Source organism: Charadrius vociferus, unplaced genomic scaffold (assembly GCF_000708025.1).
Source record: "Charadrius vociferus isolate BGI_N301 unplaced genomic scaffold, ASM70802v2 scaffold134, whole genome shotgun sequence".
Classification (NCBI taxonomy): Eukaryota; Metazoa; Chordata; class Aves; order Charadriiformes; family Charadriidae; genus Charadrius; species Charadrius vociferus.
This window is the reverse complement of record NW_009648333.1, coordinates 3,387,841-3,407,150: the sequence shown is the minus strand read 5'-3', so window position 1 is coordinate 3,407,150 and position 19,310 is coordinate 3,387,841. Positions and strand designations below refer to the sequence as shown.

Genomic DNA, 19,310 nt, shown 5'->3' with positions numbered 1-19,310 from the left:
CGGGATATCTGCCTGGGAGATCTGTTTAGTTGTGAAGCTCAAGGGGACAGGAGAACCTGAAGTAGAAAGCTACAGACCAAGTCTGTAGGCACAGCAGATAGTACAAGTGGGTTGAAAATGCAGAAATTCTTCATCTTTGATGAAAGCACGTTCCACAGACAAGGAGAGCTTTGCTGAAGAACACTTAAATTATGAATTAGCTTGGCACAGGGAAAATTAGTCACAAAGCATGACCTAAATTTGGGAAACTAATCAGAACATTTACCACTCCTATCAGGAAAAAAACCAGCTCAAAGGAGCCTGTCAAAGGTGTTTGCTTCTGATATATGCTGCTTTAAGTACACTTGAACCACCTTGCCCTCTGAAGTTAAGTGAACACAGTAAGAATTACAAGTTACAAATAACCACTGCTCCAATTTATTTCTTCACCACCAAACTCCCACAGATACATGCAATGGCATGTCCTCCCTTGGGAGGCTGATTGCAGAAACTGGTGGTGTTCCTTTGTTCTCTAAATCAAACTGAGTACGAACAGTATAAATAATAAGTCTGCAATCTCACAAATTCAGAATATAACGTGAAAGAAAAGTGGAGGGCTATTTCAGGAAAGTAACTGTCTGGCAGACAGGAATCTGGTATAATTTCCACTGAAGTGGCTTATAAAGTATAATGGATAGAATACTGTATGTCTTCAAATCTTCAAATCTCCTTCAGTGATTTCCACAGGCAAAGCAAGCTTGGTGCCTTGTAGCTGAATAAACAGCGTGACATTCACCTCACACCTGGCTTAAGAAAAGCCTTATTACTGCTGAGCAGATTTTCCAGAAGCAGTTCTTATGGCTGGTACAAAGTAGCCCAAACACGTTGCTAGCTGACAGACAGACAAGGGCATAAACCCAGGAAACCTTCCCGAGGGCGGCTTGGTAACTCCTGAAAGAAAGGAAGTCAGGGTCCCCCCAGGCTTAGCTTGGGTTGTATTTCAAGCTGAGCCCTGGTCGAAATTATTATCAGGAGAGCAAATCCTCTGATATACAGGAAGGATGAAAGCTCAATATGTTTGATATTATTGTGTGGTTGTTGCTGACTTCTTTTACTGCATTGTTCAGTGGACTTTCATGACTCTGCTAATAGTCTGTGCCCAGTTTTCTTGCAGAAGGTCTCGTACGCGCTGCCTTTGTGGTAACGGTTAACTCCCTTCTGCCTCTGTTCCTCACCAGACTGCGGCCATCGCCCAGCTGCTCGCATGAACAAGAGGATCCTTGGTGGTAGGACCAGTCGCCCAGGCCGGTGGCCGTGGCAATGCTCCCTGCAGAGCGAGCCAAGTGGACACATATGTGGCTGTGTTTTGATTGCAAAGAGATGGGTCTTGACAGTAGCACACTGCTTTGAAGGGTGAGTGGGCTCAGACAGTTTTACTGTTCATATAAACTTGCACATATGAATTAGCAACCCCTCCCTCCTCTACCAAACACACTGGGGGCAGGCGACGACCTTTTCAGAATGCCACATCAGAGGACTGGGTTTAAGAGACTAAACAAGAAAGTAAATGTTATAAAACCAGCATCAGCTTAGGTTTTCACATGCTTGATTATTCATTGTTGGTGTCTCTACTGATGAAAGCTAAATGAAGACGATTTTGAGAGCTTTTGGTGTTTAATACAGCAACTAATTGGTGGTTACATACCTTCTGAAGGTGTGAGCTTTAATTCGTTTGGTAGCAGGCAGGAAGGAAATGGAAAGCATTGTCTTTTGTTGCTCAGATCTTAGCTGGAAGCAATTTGTAAGTATTTTTTTTTTCTTGCAGCATTTGTATGTGCAACGCTTCGCAAAGTGCAATGTGCAAAAAGTCAGGGAGAAAAAATTCTTGGGTATTTTAGCTTAAAAGAATGGTCTTGATTGAAATTGCTCATTTTTTCTTTTTTTTTTACAAAGGAGAGAAAATGCAGCTGTTTGGAAAGTAGTGTTTGGGATCAGCAATCTTGATCATCCATCAGGCTTCATGCAGACCCGACTAGTGAAGACCATTATCCTCCACCCACGCTACAACAGAGCAGTGGTAGACTACGATATCAGCATTGTGGAACTGGACGAGGACATCAATGAGACAAGCTACGTACGGCCCGTCTGTTTGCCCAGCAAGGACCAGTTGGTTCGGCCAGATACCTACTGCTACATCACGGGCTGGGGACACATGGGCAACAAAAGTGAGTGTTTCTGGGGCTCTCGGAAAAACACGCTAACCTTCTACTGAGTTAATCAAATAAGGAAGCCCATTACAAAGCTTTATCCATTTATACTCTTACTGGACCTTATTAAATACTAGGAAATGGTAACTACTCGTGAAGGGATCTAGGTGTAACTGGAGCCTAGCTTTTTCAAATCAGCTGCTCGAATTCATGCTGCTTAATCCTTTTAGGCAAGTGGCTTGATTTTCAAAAATGTCAAGGATCTAGAAACTCCTATCAAGAAAGTCACCTGAGCTGGTTATCATTTTACTGGTTTAGGTTGTATTCAGAACTGTACTGAGGAGGTATCAGATCATCGGGGGGATAGGGGAGGCAACATTCTTAGTTCAGTGAAAGCAGAAGGGACTGGAAGCATTGGCGTACACGCTGAACGAACGTTCTCCTGCATCCAGTGCTCTGTGTCACGCTTTGGACTTGTGACACGCTTTGTTCCATTCAGGCATAATCACAAGTGTTGTTTTTGTCTCTCTGAACAGAACATTAGCGTGTTTTGTTCTGTGGCCGCTGCAATCCTTGGGTCTCATGACAAGAACAGTTGTGTTATGTAAATCTTTGTTTAGACAAAACGATTCTGCATGCACCATATGCAAATTATCCTGGCCGCAACCCTGTTAGCGCTCTAGCCATTGTGTTTCTTCCTTCGCTATTACAGTAATTACTGGGGAAGGCTGTCGTTCTGTACACTGGAGAAGGAAAATTTCCTTTCAGTATTGCTTCAGGTGGGACTGCACCTCTGGTGGCCAGGTCAGACATGTGGCAAAAATTAAATTGCACGTGTGAGGGACAGGCTCTTTACTAGCAGCTCTACCCATCTAAAAATATCTTTTATGTAATGGCGGGGAAAAAACCCCACAGAACGCTTTTGCATTGCTAGTAAGTGGAAAAAGGTTCTTTGTTCTCTCATGTGGTTTCAGCATTGCTTTTAAAGGTTTTATGTTATGAAGCATCAAAAACCATCATGGCTACACAGCATTCAGTACTTCATGCCCTAGGCTGAACAACTTCCCTTTGAATTTCAGCTGTTTAGACTAGGCAGAAGTCCTTTATTGTCTCCTGAATGTGCTAAAATGATTTCAATAACTTTTGAATTCTAATTCCCTGATACATTTTATAAGTCAAATTTACTCAAACATAACTCAAAATGGCTGTGCATACACTGAGCTTTACCATGAGAGACACCAAGAAAGAGGGAGATCCTGCCCCGGAACCGTGAGTCAGGCCTCTCCTCCACCTCCCTCATATTACTGGTTTCCAGCCAACGCTGCCCCCATCTTAGAAGCTCCACAGCACATCACCTACAGGTGCTCGCCCTCCTGTGCATGCCCTCCCTCGAACGCAGGACAAATGGCAAGTGTCACACCAGTCCCCACGTGCTTGGTCCTTCTCCAGAGTGCAGCACGTACGCTCCTGGCTCAGGAGCACGACGGTCATGAATCCCACAATGCAGCAGTGCAACCCCCCCCCGGCTTTCACCTTCGCTTTGTGCGAAAGGGGCATTCTTCTTACATTTAATATATATCTGTATTAAGTAATATTTATAATCTATCCTAATGGAAATATTTATTATTTCAAAGACCATCATAGCCAAGTATTTCTGTGTTCCGTGTGTGTATAGGTTAATGCTTAATTCCATTTTCCAGTGCCTTTCAAGCTTCAAGAAGGAGAGGTTCGCATCATTTCCTTAGAACAATGCCAGTCCTACTTTGACATGAAAACCATCACCAGCAGGATGCTGTGTGCTGGCTACGAGTCTGGCACTGTGGACTCTTGCATGGTAGGTCTCCCTCTAAGGAGGAACTCACACCCAGACTTGCTTTTAGAAATCAAAGTACTATGATGTTTATTCATCTACTCTAGGATTGACAACAGTCATTTACATCTTTTAACCCCTTTTTTATTATTATTATTATTGGTGAAATCAACTTCAGATTATGACAGTGAAATGCTGCTTGAAGATTCTAGGGTTTAGCTGTATTAGTTAACTAATAGACTGATTTTTTGTTTTTAATTTCTATGAGCCTTTTGCAGGTAATTTTTTGTACAAGTAGAAGAGGGAATAAATAGTGGTGATGCTTTGTGCTGCTACATAGTTCAGCAGAGCAGCCAGTTTTTACAGCTGAGTTACTTATTAAAGGCAAAGTCCTGCAGGAACCGAGACATCGCTTTAACCATAGGACTGCTGGGCGCGTGTAGCCCCTATAGACTGTTTTTTTTCTTTCATGTTGCAGGGTGACAGCGGAGGACCGCTTGTGTGCGAGCAACCTGCAGGGCGCTGGACTTTGTTTGGTTTAACATCTTGGGGCTCTGTCTGCTTTTCTAAGGTTTTGGGACCTGGAGTTTACAGTAATGTGTCACATTTTATTGAGTGGATTGAAAGACAAATATACATCCACACCTTTCTGCTAAACTAACTCCAGATGGTAAGAATTGTGCTGACAGACAAAAGAAAAAAGGCATCAGCACTTCAACACTGAAGATTTTGCAGTCCAGAAACTCTAAGAAAGAGAGTTTCAAGCTCTATCTGTTCTTGTTGTGGAGCTATGGAATACACAGTGTATGTTAACGGTAAACCCTCTGCTGGTGAATATACTTTGGGGTACAATTTATAATCTTTTTGACTTTTCTTTGAACTGTGTTGTGGTGCTATTCCAAACACAGCAAAAGGCTTAAAAGAAAAGAATCAGCCACTTTCTGCCTTTCAGCTATTCAAACTAAGCAGTAGCACAGACTAGAAAAACCTTTTTAGATAATCTATTTTAATACTATTCCATTAGTAGCACATGCATTTTCACTCACTTCTTGTCATGAGCAATGAACTCCGTGCATTCAGACTGCACTGACGGGACTGAGCAGGCACGGCTGTACCACACACTGGAGGCTGTGGGAGAGACTGGCGAGTTTGTAGGTCCGTGTGGCACAGGACATGTCACAGCATGTGCACGGGTCTCCAAAGGTGCGTAGCCGCGCGCTGCTGGTGTGCCTGAGCTACTGTCTTCTGTCCCTCAGGGTGATGGACTTGCATGGGCAGAACCCTGTACCATCCTGACTCCACAGCTTCTGTTCCCAGAGCCAGGTTGGGCATCTCTGCGGGGTGATGGAGGGACCAGTTGGCCAACAGATCCGTAACTACCACTTGAGGCCCCCCGAGACCAAAACTTAAGTTGTTCGGATGCTTTGGACAGTTTCTACCACTTAATTTTCTAAAGCTTCCACTGTCTTAATGCATCCAGGAAACACCCGTGTCTTGGCAGCACTACACCAATTGGCACATTTATCAAACCTGGGCCCCAATGGCTTTTTTCCCCATTTTATATAGTGTGTTCTGCCTATAAAGCACGTATTGACCATCTCCAGTCCCCTAAAAACCTGACAAGGTTGGCAATGCCACTGCAGTGGTTCCCCCTCCCGAGTCAGCTACTTTGAACATTGGGTGAGATATGGAAAATGCAGATTTAGTGCAGTGTGAGCAGTATCCCAAATAGTGGGAAACTGGGTATTTTTGGATAGGTCTCTTCTAGCATCTTGCATTGAAAGTTTCATTTTGCTTAGCAAGATTGAACAATTGGGAGAGAAAAAGAGGCACAAAGAAATCTGAATGACGGAAGACTTGGATTGTAGCTTCTGTTGAAATGAATATTAGAAATACGTTAAGCAAAGTACAACAGAACAGCTTCATCAGCCCTGCCCAAGAGCTTGGCAGCCAGATGCCGGCGTGCTCTGTGCAGCAGGTGAGGGGCTGAGCCTGCACCCCAACAGAGTCTGTCTGGTTGAAAAACATTATAACGGCGCTTGGCACCTCTTTACGGTGCTAGAGGGGAGCTGTGTCTTATCGACTGCTGTAGGTGACGTCCCGTGCAGCTCAGCTTTTGGGAGGCCAGAGTAGGAGGAGTCAGGAACCTGAGGATTACAGGATGAATTTCACGGGGGAGCAATGCCTTTAAAATGTGTGTGTTTTCAGTGCTGTGCCTGGTCCCCTGTGAATCCAGCCTAAGGCATGTAACGACGACCCTCTCTGCTACCTCTGGCACGCCCCCATGACAACATGGCAGGGCCTTGTCAAGACCATGACTGCCATATGTAGAAATGTGCATTAAGAGAGCTAACTAATGGACGTTTCGGGTACTATTAATCATGTTACAACTAATCTACTTAGATCTGACTATTGCTTTAGTGAAGGTTTACCTCTCATTTCCATATCTTCTCCTTTAACACGCCTAATGTTGACAGCGCTCTAGACAGCACTATTAAGAAGTATTCAATATTTATGTTACGGATTCTGAAACTCTATTTAAGTGACTATTGTATCCCTGTTCATGCTCAGAAAAACCTTTCTAGGCTTTGCTAGGTTTGGGTTTGTTTTTACTATAAGATATAAATGCTCTTCTTCCCCCAGCTATATATGAGAGAAAACAGCTCTGACCGTGTTTTTCCAGTGCAAGTAGATTACAGATGAAGCAGGTTACTGATGGCCTCGCCTCAAGGATATGGAAGCTGGAGTTCTCAGTCCCCCTGCAGCGGTAGGGCAGCACTGTTCCAAGTACCGGAGCTGGTTACCCAGAGTCACCGGAGCAGGTGGCCCAGGGGCTGTCGGAGCCAGCCCACTCCGCAGTCCCTCTGGCGTGTCTGGTGACAGGCAGGGTTCCAGCGAGGTCTGTTTTCCAGAAGTAAAAACAAAGAGGTGCTGTTGTGAAACGAACAGCCTAGCCTGACATCTCCACCAGATGAAGCGGTTAGCAGCTTTGAATTTTGTAAAGCACTGGAGAACATATAACCATTTCATGTAGGTGTTAGCACTACCAAATGATAATATGTAATTACACATTTTAATTAACTGGGTTTGGCCTGCTACCAGTTTCCAAGCAGAACCTCCCAGGAAACGAGGGAGAGTCCTGCTTAAACATATGGTCCAGCCCCCTCCTGTATGGGATCAGTCTGAAGAAATCATAGGCTGAGCCCCGTCCCAAACAGCTTTAGGAGGGATCAGTTGGGTCTTTCCCTTCCCCACAACTGTGTCTGACAACATTCCATGTAAAGAGGAAATTTGTAATTTTATAAATGTATTTTTATACTGCTTTTTTTATGTGTGCACATGAAATAGACAAACATACTCCTCCTTCCACTGTATCGCGCCTTTCCCTGTGTGCTGCCATACTGGCTACCATCACAGTTACCCTGTTTCTCTTACAAGTGTAGCCTCACTGTAAGGTAACAATTGTTGGTTCTACTTCTACCACAGCTGTAGCTTCAACTGGAAGCTGTGTCACACCATCAAGCAGATCTGTTTCTTTATAGCTGTATTAATAAAAAATTACAGTAATTTTCCAAGTAACTTCTCTGTTGAAAATGTGTTTGAATCTTTAAAGAGAGACTCAATGACAACATGGAGGTGTGAAGTTACAACTTTAGCAATAATGCCTAAAAGTGGCCTTAAAAAGGTATTTGCATACCCTTATCTAGCAGCCCTGACAGCCCTGTTAGCGCTGTAACACTCGTGGAGGTTCTGGCACTACCACCACTGCCCAACTTTTAGTTTCTTTTGCATGTATGCTGCCAACAATATGGAATATTACCAAGAATATTGCTGCCAACAACTACTTTGGATTGAGAAATCTAAAAAACTAAATCTGCAGTCAAATGTCTCTGGACACATTTTGTTCTGTGGCTTTCCTCAGGAATACAATTAATCTGAAACATCCATCTCCTTTTAACTGGTACACAGCTGTTCAACAACATGTACACACGCTGAAATCAAAATAATAAGAAACTTAAAATAGTTCAGGTTCGCTTTGTCACTGCAGTCAACAGTAAGGTACCCAGGACCACGAGGGCAGGAGTAACACACCCAGAATCAAAGAGGAACAAATAACACAAAAACCAGACTGAAATTCAGCTATGAGAAGGTGCTTACTGCAGTCACCTTCAGAACTCACTCACTAGCCCCTGCAGCGAGCCAGGGCTGGTGTGGCCAGCGGCAGGGCCAGGGCGGGCAGGAGCGGTGGGGGCTCTGCCTTAGCTGGTCCTCAGCCACGTGCTGCAGCCTGTGGGGCACGGGGAGAACCATGGATTGGGTTAAACGTTCAGCTCAAACCGTGCCCCTGGTGCAAACCAAAGCTCGCTGTGATGCGAAAACACTCAATAAAGGCTGTGGCTGACTGCCACCTGCAAACGTTCAGCACAGGTGCGGCTGCTGTGAAAAAAAAAAATAATTTAAAAAAAGTGTATTTTTTCTGTAAATCAAATAGTGCACATCAGAAAGTGAGTTAAAGCTGCTCCACGTGTAGCTACAAAGTTTGGGGGAGCTGAAGGTGCTTGTATTGGTTGGTTTTACCCTGACAATGAAAAGTGAAAAAGCTGTGCTTTCCTTCATCACATCTGGAAGGCACCTGTGAAACAAACTGAAAAATCTTGTTCTCAAAAATGGAAAAGTCAGGTCATGCTGTGCCTGAGTGCAGGAGTGCAGAAGCAAACAGGGGAGCGCGACGCCTCCAGTGCTAAAAAAAATAAAGGAAACATTAAAACTGTTGAGAAGCAAAGGGAAAGTGATTCGCCTGCACCCTTCATTTGGCACCACTTTAGATATGGCCAATTAACATTTTGAAGCTTTTATTAAAGCCACACTACCCTCATCTCCCCTTCAGTAAAAAACAGCAAGTGGTCACAGCAGACAGCCCTTAGATATTTCTGATGTTTGTCCACAAAAAAAACCCCAAAAAACCAAACCAACTGTGTTTTACTCAATGGATAATTTTATCTCTGAGACTGCTTGTTGAAGTCGCCAAAAAGAACACAGCCTATAATGGACAATTTTAAGCAACACACCCCATCAGTGAAACAACACACCAAGAAAAAAATGTGTATTATTTTGTACCACTTCAAGTGGTACAGAAATACTTACAATCTCAGCACAAAAGAACTTTTATAAGGGCCTAAAGTTTTAAGGCAACCCACAGGGCCTGGCACTTTTGAGACCCAGATGAAATTATCCTTCATCCAATTTAAGAATCCATCGTGAAAGCCTCACTGCACTAAGCGGTGAGCAGTGGGGTGACCCGGCTTGTAAAAAAGCCGCATAATAGCAATTTAGGTGTGTCCCAGAGGCACCATGCAGCTGGCCCCAGGTCTAACAGGTGACTGCAGGTCATTCGTGTCCTTATTTTGAGGCCACAGCTTACAGTCACAGAGGATTTTGGAAGATCTCACTCTGAATGCTTACAGCTTTTGTACAACACACACGCGAACTCCTGAGACTAAATGATGATCTACCTGCCAAAGCCGCTGGCAGGTTCCGCTCCTGCAGCAGAGGCAACAAGAGGGCAGGGCACAGGCCAGTGCTGTCCCCCAAACTTACTTCTACTGTGACAGTAAGGGGACAGAGCTGAGCCCTGCGCTCCCTCAGGTACCAGAGCTCCTCCATGAGAGCTCAGCATGCCTCAGACATAGTCACAGACCTGTAGAAGCACAGAACTATTTTCTGTGGCCACAGGTGAAGAGAGGCCATCGATTTAAGCTGTAGAAATGTTCAGGTGAGACAAGAGAAACAAAACCAACATTTGACTTTGAGGGCAGGAAAGCGCTGGCCTCGCCTCCTTCTCTGGAGCTCTTTACAACAGGAGAACGTCTGCTAGGAATGGCAAGGGTAGAGCCCAGACTCTGCCCTTGTACCAGCTAACCTGATGGACATTTTGCATCTTCTTCTTGGATGCCTCACAGTTCCCGTGGCTTGTAGAGAAAGCCGAGATGTTTCACTCAGGACACCTGGAGTCCAGTCCTGGCAAGGTGCCCCCTGCAGTAAGAAGGATGCTACAGACAAACATCGGAAAATCCTAACTGCAAACCAACATGCCTGATGTGACCTCTTAGAATTTGAACGTCTGCCATCACTTCAAAGGTCCCCACTAACCTCATGTCCGAACCGACCAAAAATATTTTGTCATATGTTGAACCAAATTAAAAAAAATATTTGCAGAAATGGCTGTCATCACTGGCTCCTTCCACTGTTTTTCTTCTACAGGCTAAACAAAAAGGATATTTTTCTCCTCACTAACACTAGGGATGGAGTCAGCCCTAATTACATTCTACCTTTTGAAAACAGAACCGTTTTAAACTTTTGGTAACATTTGGTGACCTGCGTTTGAATGAACTTAGCACGCCCTCAGTATCTGCCCTGCATAGCAGCAGCTGTCTCGGACCTCACAGCGTTTGTTTAAATTCTTTCAGAGATCTTAAAAGATGTGGAATATGTAATGTTGATCATTGACATGGAAAGCTTGTGGTTCAATTAAAAAGCAGAGCCCTTACCCCAAAGATGGTGCCTAAAAATAAACACACAAATCTTGGCAATTTGAAAGCAGAAACAGAACCGGAAAATGGGCTCAATACTAATAATTCATTAGCAGCTACAGTTTGAGGAAACTGTTTATTTCAACAGGTGCTAGTAGACACAAACCATATCCTAAGTTCCTCCATAAATTGGCCGTGTAACTTTTTGGGGAGGGAAGTAAAAAGGAAGCAATATTTTGGCCAGTCTGGAATCCAGAAGTAGCCACACGCACCTGAGCCAGCTTTTGTGCAGCGTGCAGAGCGGTGGGAAGCTGGCAGAGGCAGGACATCTCCAAGACAGAGGAGCAACAGAGCTCAGATTTAGGACGTGCAGTGGGCTATACCTTCTCTTGAGCAGCCTTCAGAGGTACTTAAGCTGTTTATTATAAAAGGCTGGAGGAATGTAAAAACACCGGAGAGTGAAGAAGAGTCATGTCATCAGCTAGAAGCTGCTATTTGTAAGAGAAGACCTGAACACAGACCGGAGGCACCCACGGCCACTGGCAGACAATTCTGCAGTGCAGGCACGAGGCAGAGTTCAGAGAAAAGTCAGGCAGCCAACATCTGAGTTGGGTGAGGAGGAAAAGAAGTCCAGATACTGGCGAATGACATGAAACAGCGCACAGAGACAAAAAAAAGGAGGGATGTAGCAGGAGGATGAACTACCATGGAGAACAAAAGGCTGCACTAGGATTTGCGCTTTTTGTGGAAGAGGAAGATGAGGGAGACACGTGACACATGTCTCATCTGGGCCACTCTTGTGACAGACAGAGTTGTGTCTGGCCGGCACTGAGCTGGCCCATGCAATAGCCTGGGGAACCAATGGGACCACAATGGTTAAAACACTGACTGTATACATGTACCGGAGAAGTCTTGCAACAAGCCACCCAGTAACACTACATCCCAGCCCTTCTGCTTAATTCATACTTCAGCAAGTGGTGAATCCCAGGGAACGCTAGGATTTTAGGACAGCTATGCAAGGGAGCAGGCTGGTTTACCTGAACTGGATCCTGCAAATCTGTATTCATGTCCTGAGGTATTATGCAATGTTGCATACAAAAAAATAAGCAGTATGCAAAGTCTACCATGTGAAAAAAAAACATAAAAAACAACCCAGCCATTTACATCTTGAACATCTTAATAAATTATTGAAAAGCTTTATAAACAAAAAAGCTTTTAAGAAAAGCTGAAGCTGAAAAAAACAAAACCACAACGCAGCATAAATCAGCAGTTATTACTCTTGGGTTTTAAACAGTTAGCATTCCAACTTTGTAAAATACATTAAAGCATCTTCTTCACACAAAACAGAATTCAAACCTGCTTTGTGTGCTAGAGAAACAGCACTGCTGCCCTCTTCAGAAGCACACACAGAGACTTTGGCACATGAGTTATTACTGCCAAATGTGTCTGAATTAGTTTCCTTTGACGAATTCAGAAATACGGTCTTTTCAGAGTTCGAGCCATTTGTATTCCCAGACTCATCCCGAATGTCTGGTAAGAAGGAGGTGTCCTCTACTAACCCATCTCTTGAACAGGCCTGAAAAGGTGTTTTAGATGTTGGCAAAATGCTTTCTTCCTCTGATACAGTGCCTGTGGCTGAACTGGAAGACCCAGAAGCAGCCTGAAACTCCGCTCTACCGTTTACAATGCAGTCATCTTTCCATCTCTTAATTGCTTCCCTCTGCTCCTCGGGGGTCAGTCTGTCAAGGTGCTTGGCTCTCATCACCGGAGATGGAAACAATGTTCCTTGGAGAACTCTCAGCAAGTATCTACAAAGTAAACACAGTTTCAAATAAGCTGTTTAGGAGCAGACTCAAAACTGTTTCCAGCAACACTAAAGGAAACGAAACACCCTTCAAGTAACCCTGAGGCTGCAGCAGCCTCTGAAGAAGTTTTTGCAGGTGCCGTTTTGTGGACATAAAATTTAAGGCCAGCAATGGCACCAGAACATGTTTAAAAACTGGCATTTTCACAGACAGATACTGATCTCAGGTGCTTCCATTTTTCTGTCCTGGACATGGCTCTCCTACAGCCTAGTTACTGCAGCAATGTGCACCTGCAACTTCACTACGCTTCACTACTTCGCTACGCTGAAAGTGGAGCTTTCTGCGTACAGTGTCAGGCCCCAGATAAAAAGGCAACAAAATCGGTTTGCAGTTTAGTTTCCCTGGCACTTGAGTGCAGATATAAGGAGTTAAGAGCTGTTGTGGAAAAAAATCAGGCCTAGAAAAATTCATGCTTCCAACTGAGAAGCTGTTTATCACTGCTGTTTTGCACTGATAACACAGCACTAATATAGTCCTGGAGAGCCGGGACGAGTAGGCAGAGTGTCGGTCTAAAACTCTTTAACTTTTGCAGGAGCCAGAGAATTCACCAGAAGCAAGAATGAACGTGAAAGCAAAGGCCAAAGAAACAAAGCATCGCATGCAGTAAGAGGCATATGGAGTACAAGTGATGTTCCAGAATGAAACTCTAGGAATAATTAATATTAGAGCTGACTTAACTGGTAACTTAGGTGGGGCAAAGATTTTAATCATAGATTTTTGCAGTGAACTTTCAGACAACAGGGCATCCAATATCTGTCCCTCTGTAGGCAAACTGCTCCTTAAAAACTTCAGTGAAAGCCCCAATTTCACTCCCTCAGGCTAGAAGGTGTAGAGCACCCTTTAACTTCACAGTCCCCGCTGAGTGGTGGCTTTTCAGCACCTTACAAAGGATTACACCAGAAATAAGCACGGAAAAAACCCTATGTGTGGCAGCAGCTGTTCCATAATAGGCACTTCTACTTCAAATCAATGAAGTAGAAAAGCTTGAATTAACCACAACAGCTATAAATCTTCTCAGGCATTGGCACAGGGAGAGTGCAAATGACTCAAAAGCATTTCACTGGTAAGTCGAAATACTTTGCATTTAATTCACCATGAAAAACACTCTCTTCTTTGAAATTGAACACCTGTACATTGGAAGCAGTCACCAAGCTGAAAGCTTTCTCCTACCTAGGCTCTCCACAGCCTTACCAAAAGGTATAGATCAGTATTTATCTATTTATTTGTCGTGTAAGGGAGATTTAGTGTGTGGGGAAGAAAAGCCTCTGCTGTCACCACCTGAAGCCCATGGATGGGGAGGGAAGAGCATACATGTCTCTTGCACATCATGGTTTGTCCTTCTGCTGACCCGAAGCTATCAGTCTTGATCTCCGGTGAGTGTGGCAAAACCCTGTCTGACATGCTTAAGACACAGACTGGGACGCGTTCAAAGGGGACTCAAATACTTGGTGGCTACTGCAGGCACCTACAGCCACAGCTCTGCCGGCCCTCCTGCCACCGGCACTGACAACTCATACAGTCTGTACTGCAGCACTTGATCCACAAAGTGTGCTCAGACTGTGCCTAATGATACAAAATGATTCAGGAGAGGGGGAAACAGCAGTTATTCTCCCCAACGCTTCTCTCAGTGCAATGCATTTTCAAGTCCCGCTCTTTCTGAAATGATATGAGAGGGAAAGAAAGAGACATAACACAGAAGAATAAATAAAATAGCACGGGAGGCACTTCGCTAAAAGGCTGCAGCTTTGACCTCACGTCCAGCCAGTGAAAGGAAGATGGCTGTGGCTACTCAATAGAACTAGACCAAGAGTTCGACCAAGTCCCTTTAACTAGTTTTTACACAATTTGTTTTTCCCTGTTGGCTTCCTCAGGTGTCTCCCTGCTCAGCATGCTGGTGTCTGGGACCTCCACCCAACGCTCCTGCCTTTCCAGGGTGAATGAGTTACCGAACTTGGAGCTATGACTTCTTCAGTGATGCAAAACACTTAAACATTAGGCATGGCAAAAAAACGAATCAGGACCCCCTGTGAATCTAGTCTGCGAGTTTCCACTCCACAAAGAACCCTTTACATGCATTCTGTGTTCTAAATATTCTTTTATATAGTCGTGACGTAAATTTCAAGCAGAGAATGGTTTCACAAACACAGAGTAAGCATAGTACTTCTATGTATAGCACATGTTCAACTTTGACCACTAATTTAACTGATTTGTAATAAATTATAAACTCGGTGGTTACAGAGATTACTGTGTTTTCCCTCCACAGACAATATTTAATAGAATATAAATAATTGAATACAATATAAATCACAAAAGAAATTTCTATGTACTGAAATTTACTGAGAACATGTCATTGAAGAGCTGTCCTCGCATGGCTTTGTCTGGTAGAGTTATGAAATTTTTCTTTACATTGGGGGAAGGGGGAAGACATCTAGCCAGAGAGATTTATAGCATCACCGACTCAAAAGAAAACTAATTTTGTTAACAACAGTCTGCAACTATAAACCAGAAACGCACCTGGGTAGCAGAGCAACACAAGTAGTCAGGAGGCAAACTAAGTAAAATACTGGATCTGTCATGTGCTTTTCCATGATCCAGTAAGGATTTGATGGTGGGTTGTGGGTTTTGCAGGTTGCCCCAAAAGCCAGAGCGAAGACAAAGTAAAACAGGATGCTGCCAACTATAACTACTGTATGTATCCAAGTCTGAAATTCAGAAAAGGAAAGAAATCAGATTTAAGCTGTGAACAGAAAGACCTGTAACACCTGTCTGTGTGTACGCATGCATGTGTGAACATGCACACACTCTTCCTCCAAGGACAGCTGCTTAATGTAACAGAGAATAGATCTGTTCAGATAACAGTCCTGATTTTATACAAAACACTCCAGGAAAAATGAAGCCTTCTTCCTACAGTTCATAGGTAACTCGTATATATTTTTTAAAATTCTACTAAATGCATAACTTTTGATTCCTTTGCGAAAAACATTTTTTATGCCATTTGCCTTAGATGACCACCTCATCCACTGGCAGCAGAGAAAGACTTCTCAAGAGAGACACCACCCTGACATATCTTGAGACGCTGATTAATTGCTTTACATTGGAGTGTTCTGTAATTTTATACCTAAATGGCTATAATAGTTACTATGGAAACAACACTGTCATTAGTCCGACAGCTTACCGACATTCAAAAATGCCAAATAAAACTCATTTAAGTAATGTTTTCCTATTCAGAGCATGGATACACTCATGCTACCCATATATTCTCAATGAAGACATTTTTATCACCACTGCCATGCTTCCAAAAGAACAATGAAAAGACTTGAACCACAACTTGAAATTTCATCTATTTTGAAACAATCCTAAAAAATATTTTTCAAATAAATGACAGAGAAAAAATAATCCCCATCAATCTGTGTCCTTCTACTGTAAATATTACTGTATTTTCTTTAAAATTATGAGCCAAGTATTACCCTTGTAAGGGCTGTAAATTTACCCAAGCTAATGCAGATGCTTTAGCTTGAGCAGACTTAATTAAAAACTGGAATAGCTGTTCTGTAGCATATTGCTTCTCTAGTTCCAGCACCAAAACATACCTCTGAATTGTTTCTCCTGGCCACAGAGCAGGTCATCAGTTCCAAGCATTCAAAATCAACATTTCACATTGTTGTCTTTGAGATGCAAGCTTTGGGAACCGATGAAGGCTCAGTAGATCACTGGTTGTTTTTACCATTTGCAAAACTAAACTGGCATCCCCCAAACCACCATACCCTAACGAGGCAGGATCCTTTCACTATTTACAAATAATTCTGAGGTCTAATTTTGTTAGTTTTAGTCACACGAGTAATTCTATTGGCTCCAATGACAGGTGCATTAGGAGAGCTCATATGGTCACATAAAAAAAATATTTAGGTTTTGCCCCTTTTATACTTATTCTGTTTTGCACATGAAGCTGCTTCTTCCATTTAATTTTAATGAAAGCTCAATGCACACACTCTGTTGGGAACATGCTCTTTTGGAAACAAAGTACTCACCACGGACTTGCACTCAATGAGAAGGTGAAACAGTATTATGAAGAGCGCTGCTGTGTTTATAGGGTTTCCGAAAGAAAAAATGTCTATGTCTGAGCCAAAGTAAGTCTGTAAAAGAAGACAGTGGTCAGTGTAATATATTCTTTACTTACTGTCCTAATACACAAAGTGGCATGAATAGTTTCGATACCATACATAGTTGCATGCATGCAGTTCAGCTCAGTTCCAACGATGATCCTGTTAGTACACATTTATACATGCGGAAGTAAAATCAAACACTTCATTTTATTCTCTAATTTGCCTGGGTTTTTAGTATGCCAAAATGTATAAAAGTATTTCATATCCAGCACTTACAAAGTAAGGCACAAAAAAGCAAATGAGACTTTGGTAAAAAGCATCCAGCAAGGTTATCCAGAAAGTTGAAGGCAAGTAAGCCTGTAAAAGAAAAAAAGATAACGGCATTGAAACAAATTGCACAAACTGCTGCATCCCTAATTAGCATTAATTTGGATTTGGGCAATGACTATCTGCAGGAGTGATTCCAGTTAGTTTCCCAATGAAGAGGCATCTTTTGTGTTATGATAATAAGAATAAAGAGCTTGTTAGTATTTAAATCAGCAGCCAGATCTGGGAGCTCTGATCTTACAGCTGTTTCTCCCAGAACATGCCTACCAGGGCTAAGGAAGGGAGAGGGCTAGGGGACAGTGAATTACCCTAGCAGCTTACCATCACTGAATGCTGAGACCTGCTTTCTTCTATCTCTACCCCCTTCTTTTTGGTACATGTGCTTCTGCCTCTGAATTTGTGCTGGTTCGCTGCTCTGTGCAGACCGGACTCCTCTGTGAACTAACTTAACTCACTAGTATGTGAGAAATCAGTTCACTTTTCTGCTGGAATAACACGTTGCTGTTTTAGTGAGTTAAATCAGCTCCTGGAAGGATCTGAGGGGACAACCAAGCTGGCATAAAGAAGGCAGTTCAACTACATGGGTGAAAACAGGGAACAGGAAGAAAAGAAGAGAGAAGAGGAGAAGGAATGAGCCTTCCTCACTCAGCTGCAGCAAACTGCCATGACAGCTCAACCGCTTATGAAACCATAGCTGCGTGTGTCCTGGCTCAGACACATCCCAGTTCTTCAGGCACTAAATTGAGACACACAGGTGAGCAGTCTAGTCACCCACAGGACTTCCTCTACGATTAGTGGAGTGAGATGGGTTTCTCCAAAAAGCTATTCAGCCCTTTCAAGAACTGAAGTGCTCTCTGGAAGCGGTAAGGGAAATTTATCTTCTGATTTGCCTGTCAGGGAAGTGCTTTAAATTACTGACGATGAATCCAAGCTACTGTCCATTTTTATAGCTTGTACAGAGCTGTGCACTTGTGATGTCATGGTGCAATATCGTGATACTACACCTTTTAAAGAATTTCTCTTTCTTCTACACTGCACTTAATTTGAAGCAATTATTTCACTGTGCTTCCATACAAGATAGGAAACGAGATACTACTGAACAACTCCAACCACAGAGCAAGGTAATGCTGTGCTGGACAAAAGAGAAAAACTATTGTGTAACGCAGTAATTCTAATTATGTTGCCTCAAAACCTTCATCTCAGATCAGATCACCATACATATCCTGAAGATCAAAACAAAGGGTCAAATCCTGAGGCCTTAGAACATCTACTTAGTCAAAACTCTCTGTGATTGACAAAGTACAGAGGTTTGGATTAGTACCAAAAGAGTACTTAGTTTTGCAAAAGTATCATAAACCAAGCAACATAAAATATTTAAGGGTATGTAACGCGAAATGTAAAAGTCCACAAACAAACAAACCAACCAAATTCCCTTTGTCCTGGTTTGAGGACAAACCAGACCTAGACTTCCGCCAGGTTATACAGATGAGACTGCACAACTAGCACACAACATGTTGTAGCTCTTTTTGTTAATAGTGTTTGAGAGAAGAGGAGGAGGAGAAGAAGAGAAGAGATTTAAGTTGGAAGGGACCTACAATGATCACCTAGTCCAACTGTGACCACTTCAGGGCTGATCAAAAGCTAAAGCCTATTATTAAGGGCATTGTCCAAATGTCTCTTGAACACTGACAGGCTTGGGGCATCGACCACCTCTCTAGGAAGCCTGTTCCAGTGTTTGACCACCCTCTTGGTAAAGAAATGCTTCCTCATGTCCAGTCTGTTATTGAAGGACTATGGTCATAAAGAAAATGGTGAGTTTTGGGTAACTCATACGCTCAATGTTTCCTCTCTCTGTACTAGCATCTATGACGTCTCTGCCTTCAATTGTTATAATAACAATGTTACTTTAATTTAGTGTTAAATTAAAAAAAAAAAAAGATAAAACTAAAATTACACTAGAATTTATGCTAAGCAAAGCAGAAACCAGCAAAAGCGTACTGATTTTGATTTAAACTACCCGGTGCTCCCTGTGGTTTTCTGTGCTAAATGTTTGGACAGCGTTTACCTGTAGACCAGATATGATGTATAGTGTTTTCAGATGGGAGAAAAGTACCAGCAGCAAATTCCAGAACATACCCATAAGGGCAAAAGAACCCTGAATGACAGAACTCTCTTGAGGATTATTTGAAAGAAATCTGCTCTGGTTCTTATCCATTCCTCATTACTTTGGCAGTTGAGACCCTCATATGTCAGTGAAAAAACAGTATCTAGTGCCCTTATCTTAAACTAAGCCCAGATGCTCAAAAGAAACCCATTTTGAAGAAGCACATTAACAGCTGAGGCAATGAATGAGGTGAACATGCTGATTAACGGTGTTTATCTAGTACATTGCTTCACCTGAAGTCCTTAATTTCTCTTATCATCCGAATGACTGACAAGATTGGGTATAGGGCTGAAAAAAGCCTACAAAAAACTTGAAAAAACAGCTT

At 42.9% G+C, this 19,310-nt stretch overlaps 2 protein-coding genes across 2 annotated transcripts in view; one reads left to right on the top strand and one right to left on the bottom strand.

Annotated features, from left to right (window-relative positions):
- The window catches only part of CORIN (corin, serine peptidase), a 152,148-nt gene extending 147,491 nt beyond the window's left edge, over positions 1–4,657 (top strand). Inside the window, exons 17-20 of the mRNA XM_009885012.1 lie at positions 1,218–1,392; positions 1,933–2,204; positions 3,887–4,020; positions 4,475–4,657. Of these exons, the coding sequence (XP_009883314.1) occupies positions 1,218–1,392; positions 1,933–2,204; positions 3,887–4,020; positions 4,475–4,657 (764 nt within the window). The remainder of the gene's footprint in view (positions 1–1,217; positions 1,393–1,932; positions 2,205–3,886; positions 4,021–4,474) is intronic.
- A 7,163-nt stretch (positions 4,658–11,820) lies between these two features.
- ATP10D (ATPase, class V, type 10D) overlaps positions 11,821–19,310 on the bottom strand; it is a 41,302-nt gene continuing 33,812 nt past the window's right edge. The window contains exons 19-22 of the mRNA XM_009884970.1: positions 16,771–16,851; positions 16,420–16,524; positions 14,906–15,093; positions 11,821–12,334 (exon numbers count right to left, since the gene is read on the bottom strand). Of these exons, the coding sequence (XP_009883272.1) occupies positions 11,821–12,334; positions 14,906–15,093; positions 16,420–16,524; positions 16,771–16,851 (888 nt within the window). The remainder of the gene's footprint in view (positions 12,335–14,905; positions 15,094–16,419; positions 16,525–16,770; positions 16,852–19,310) is intronic.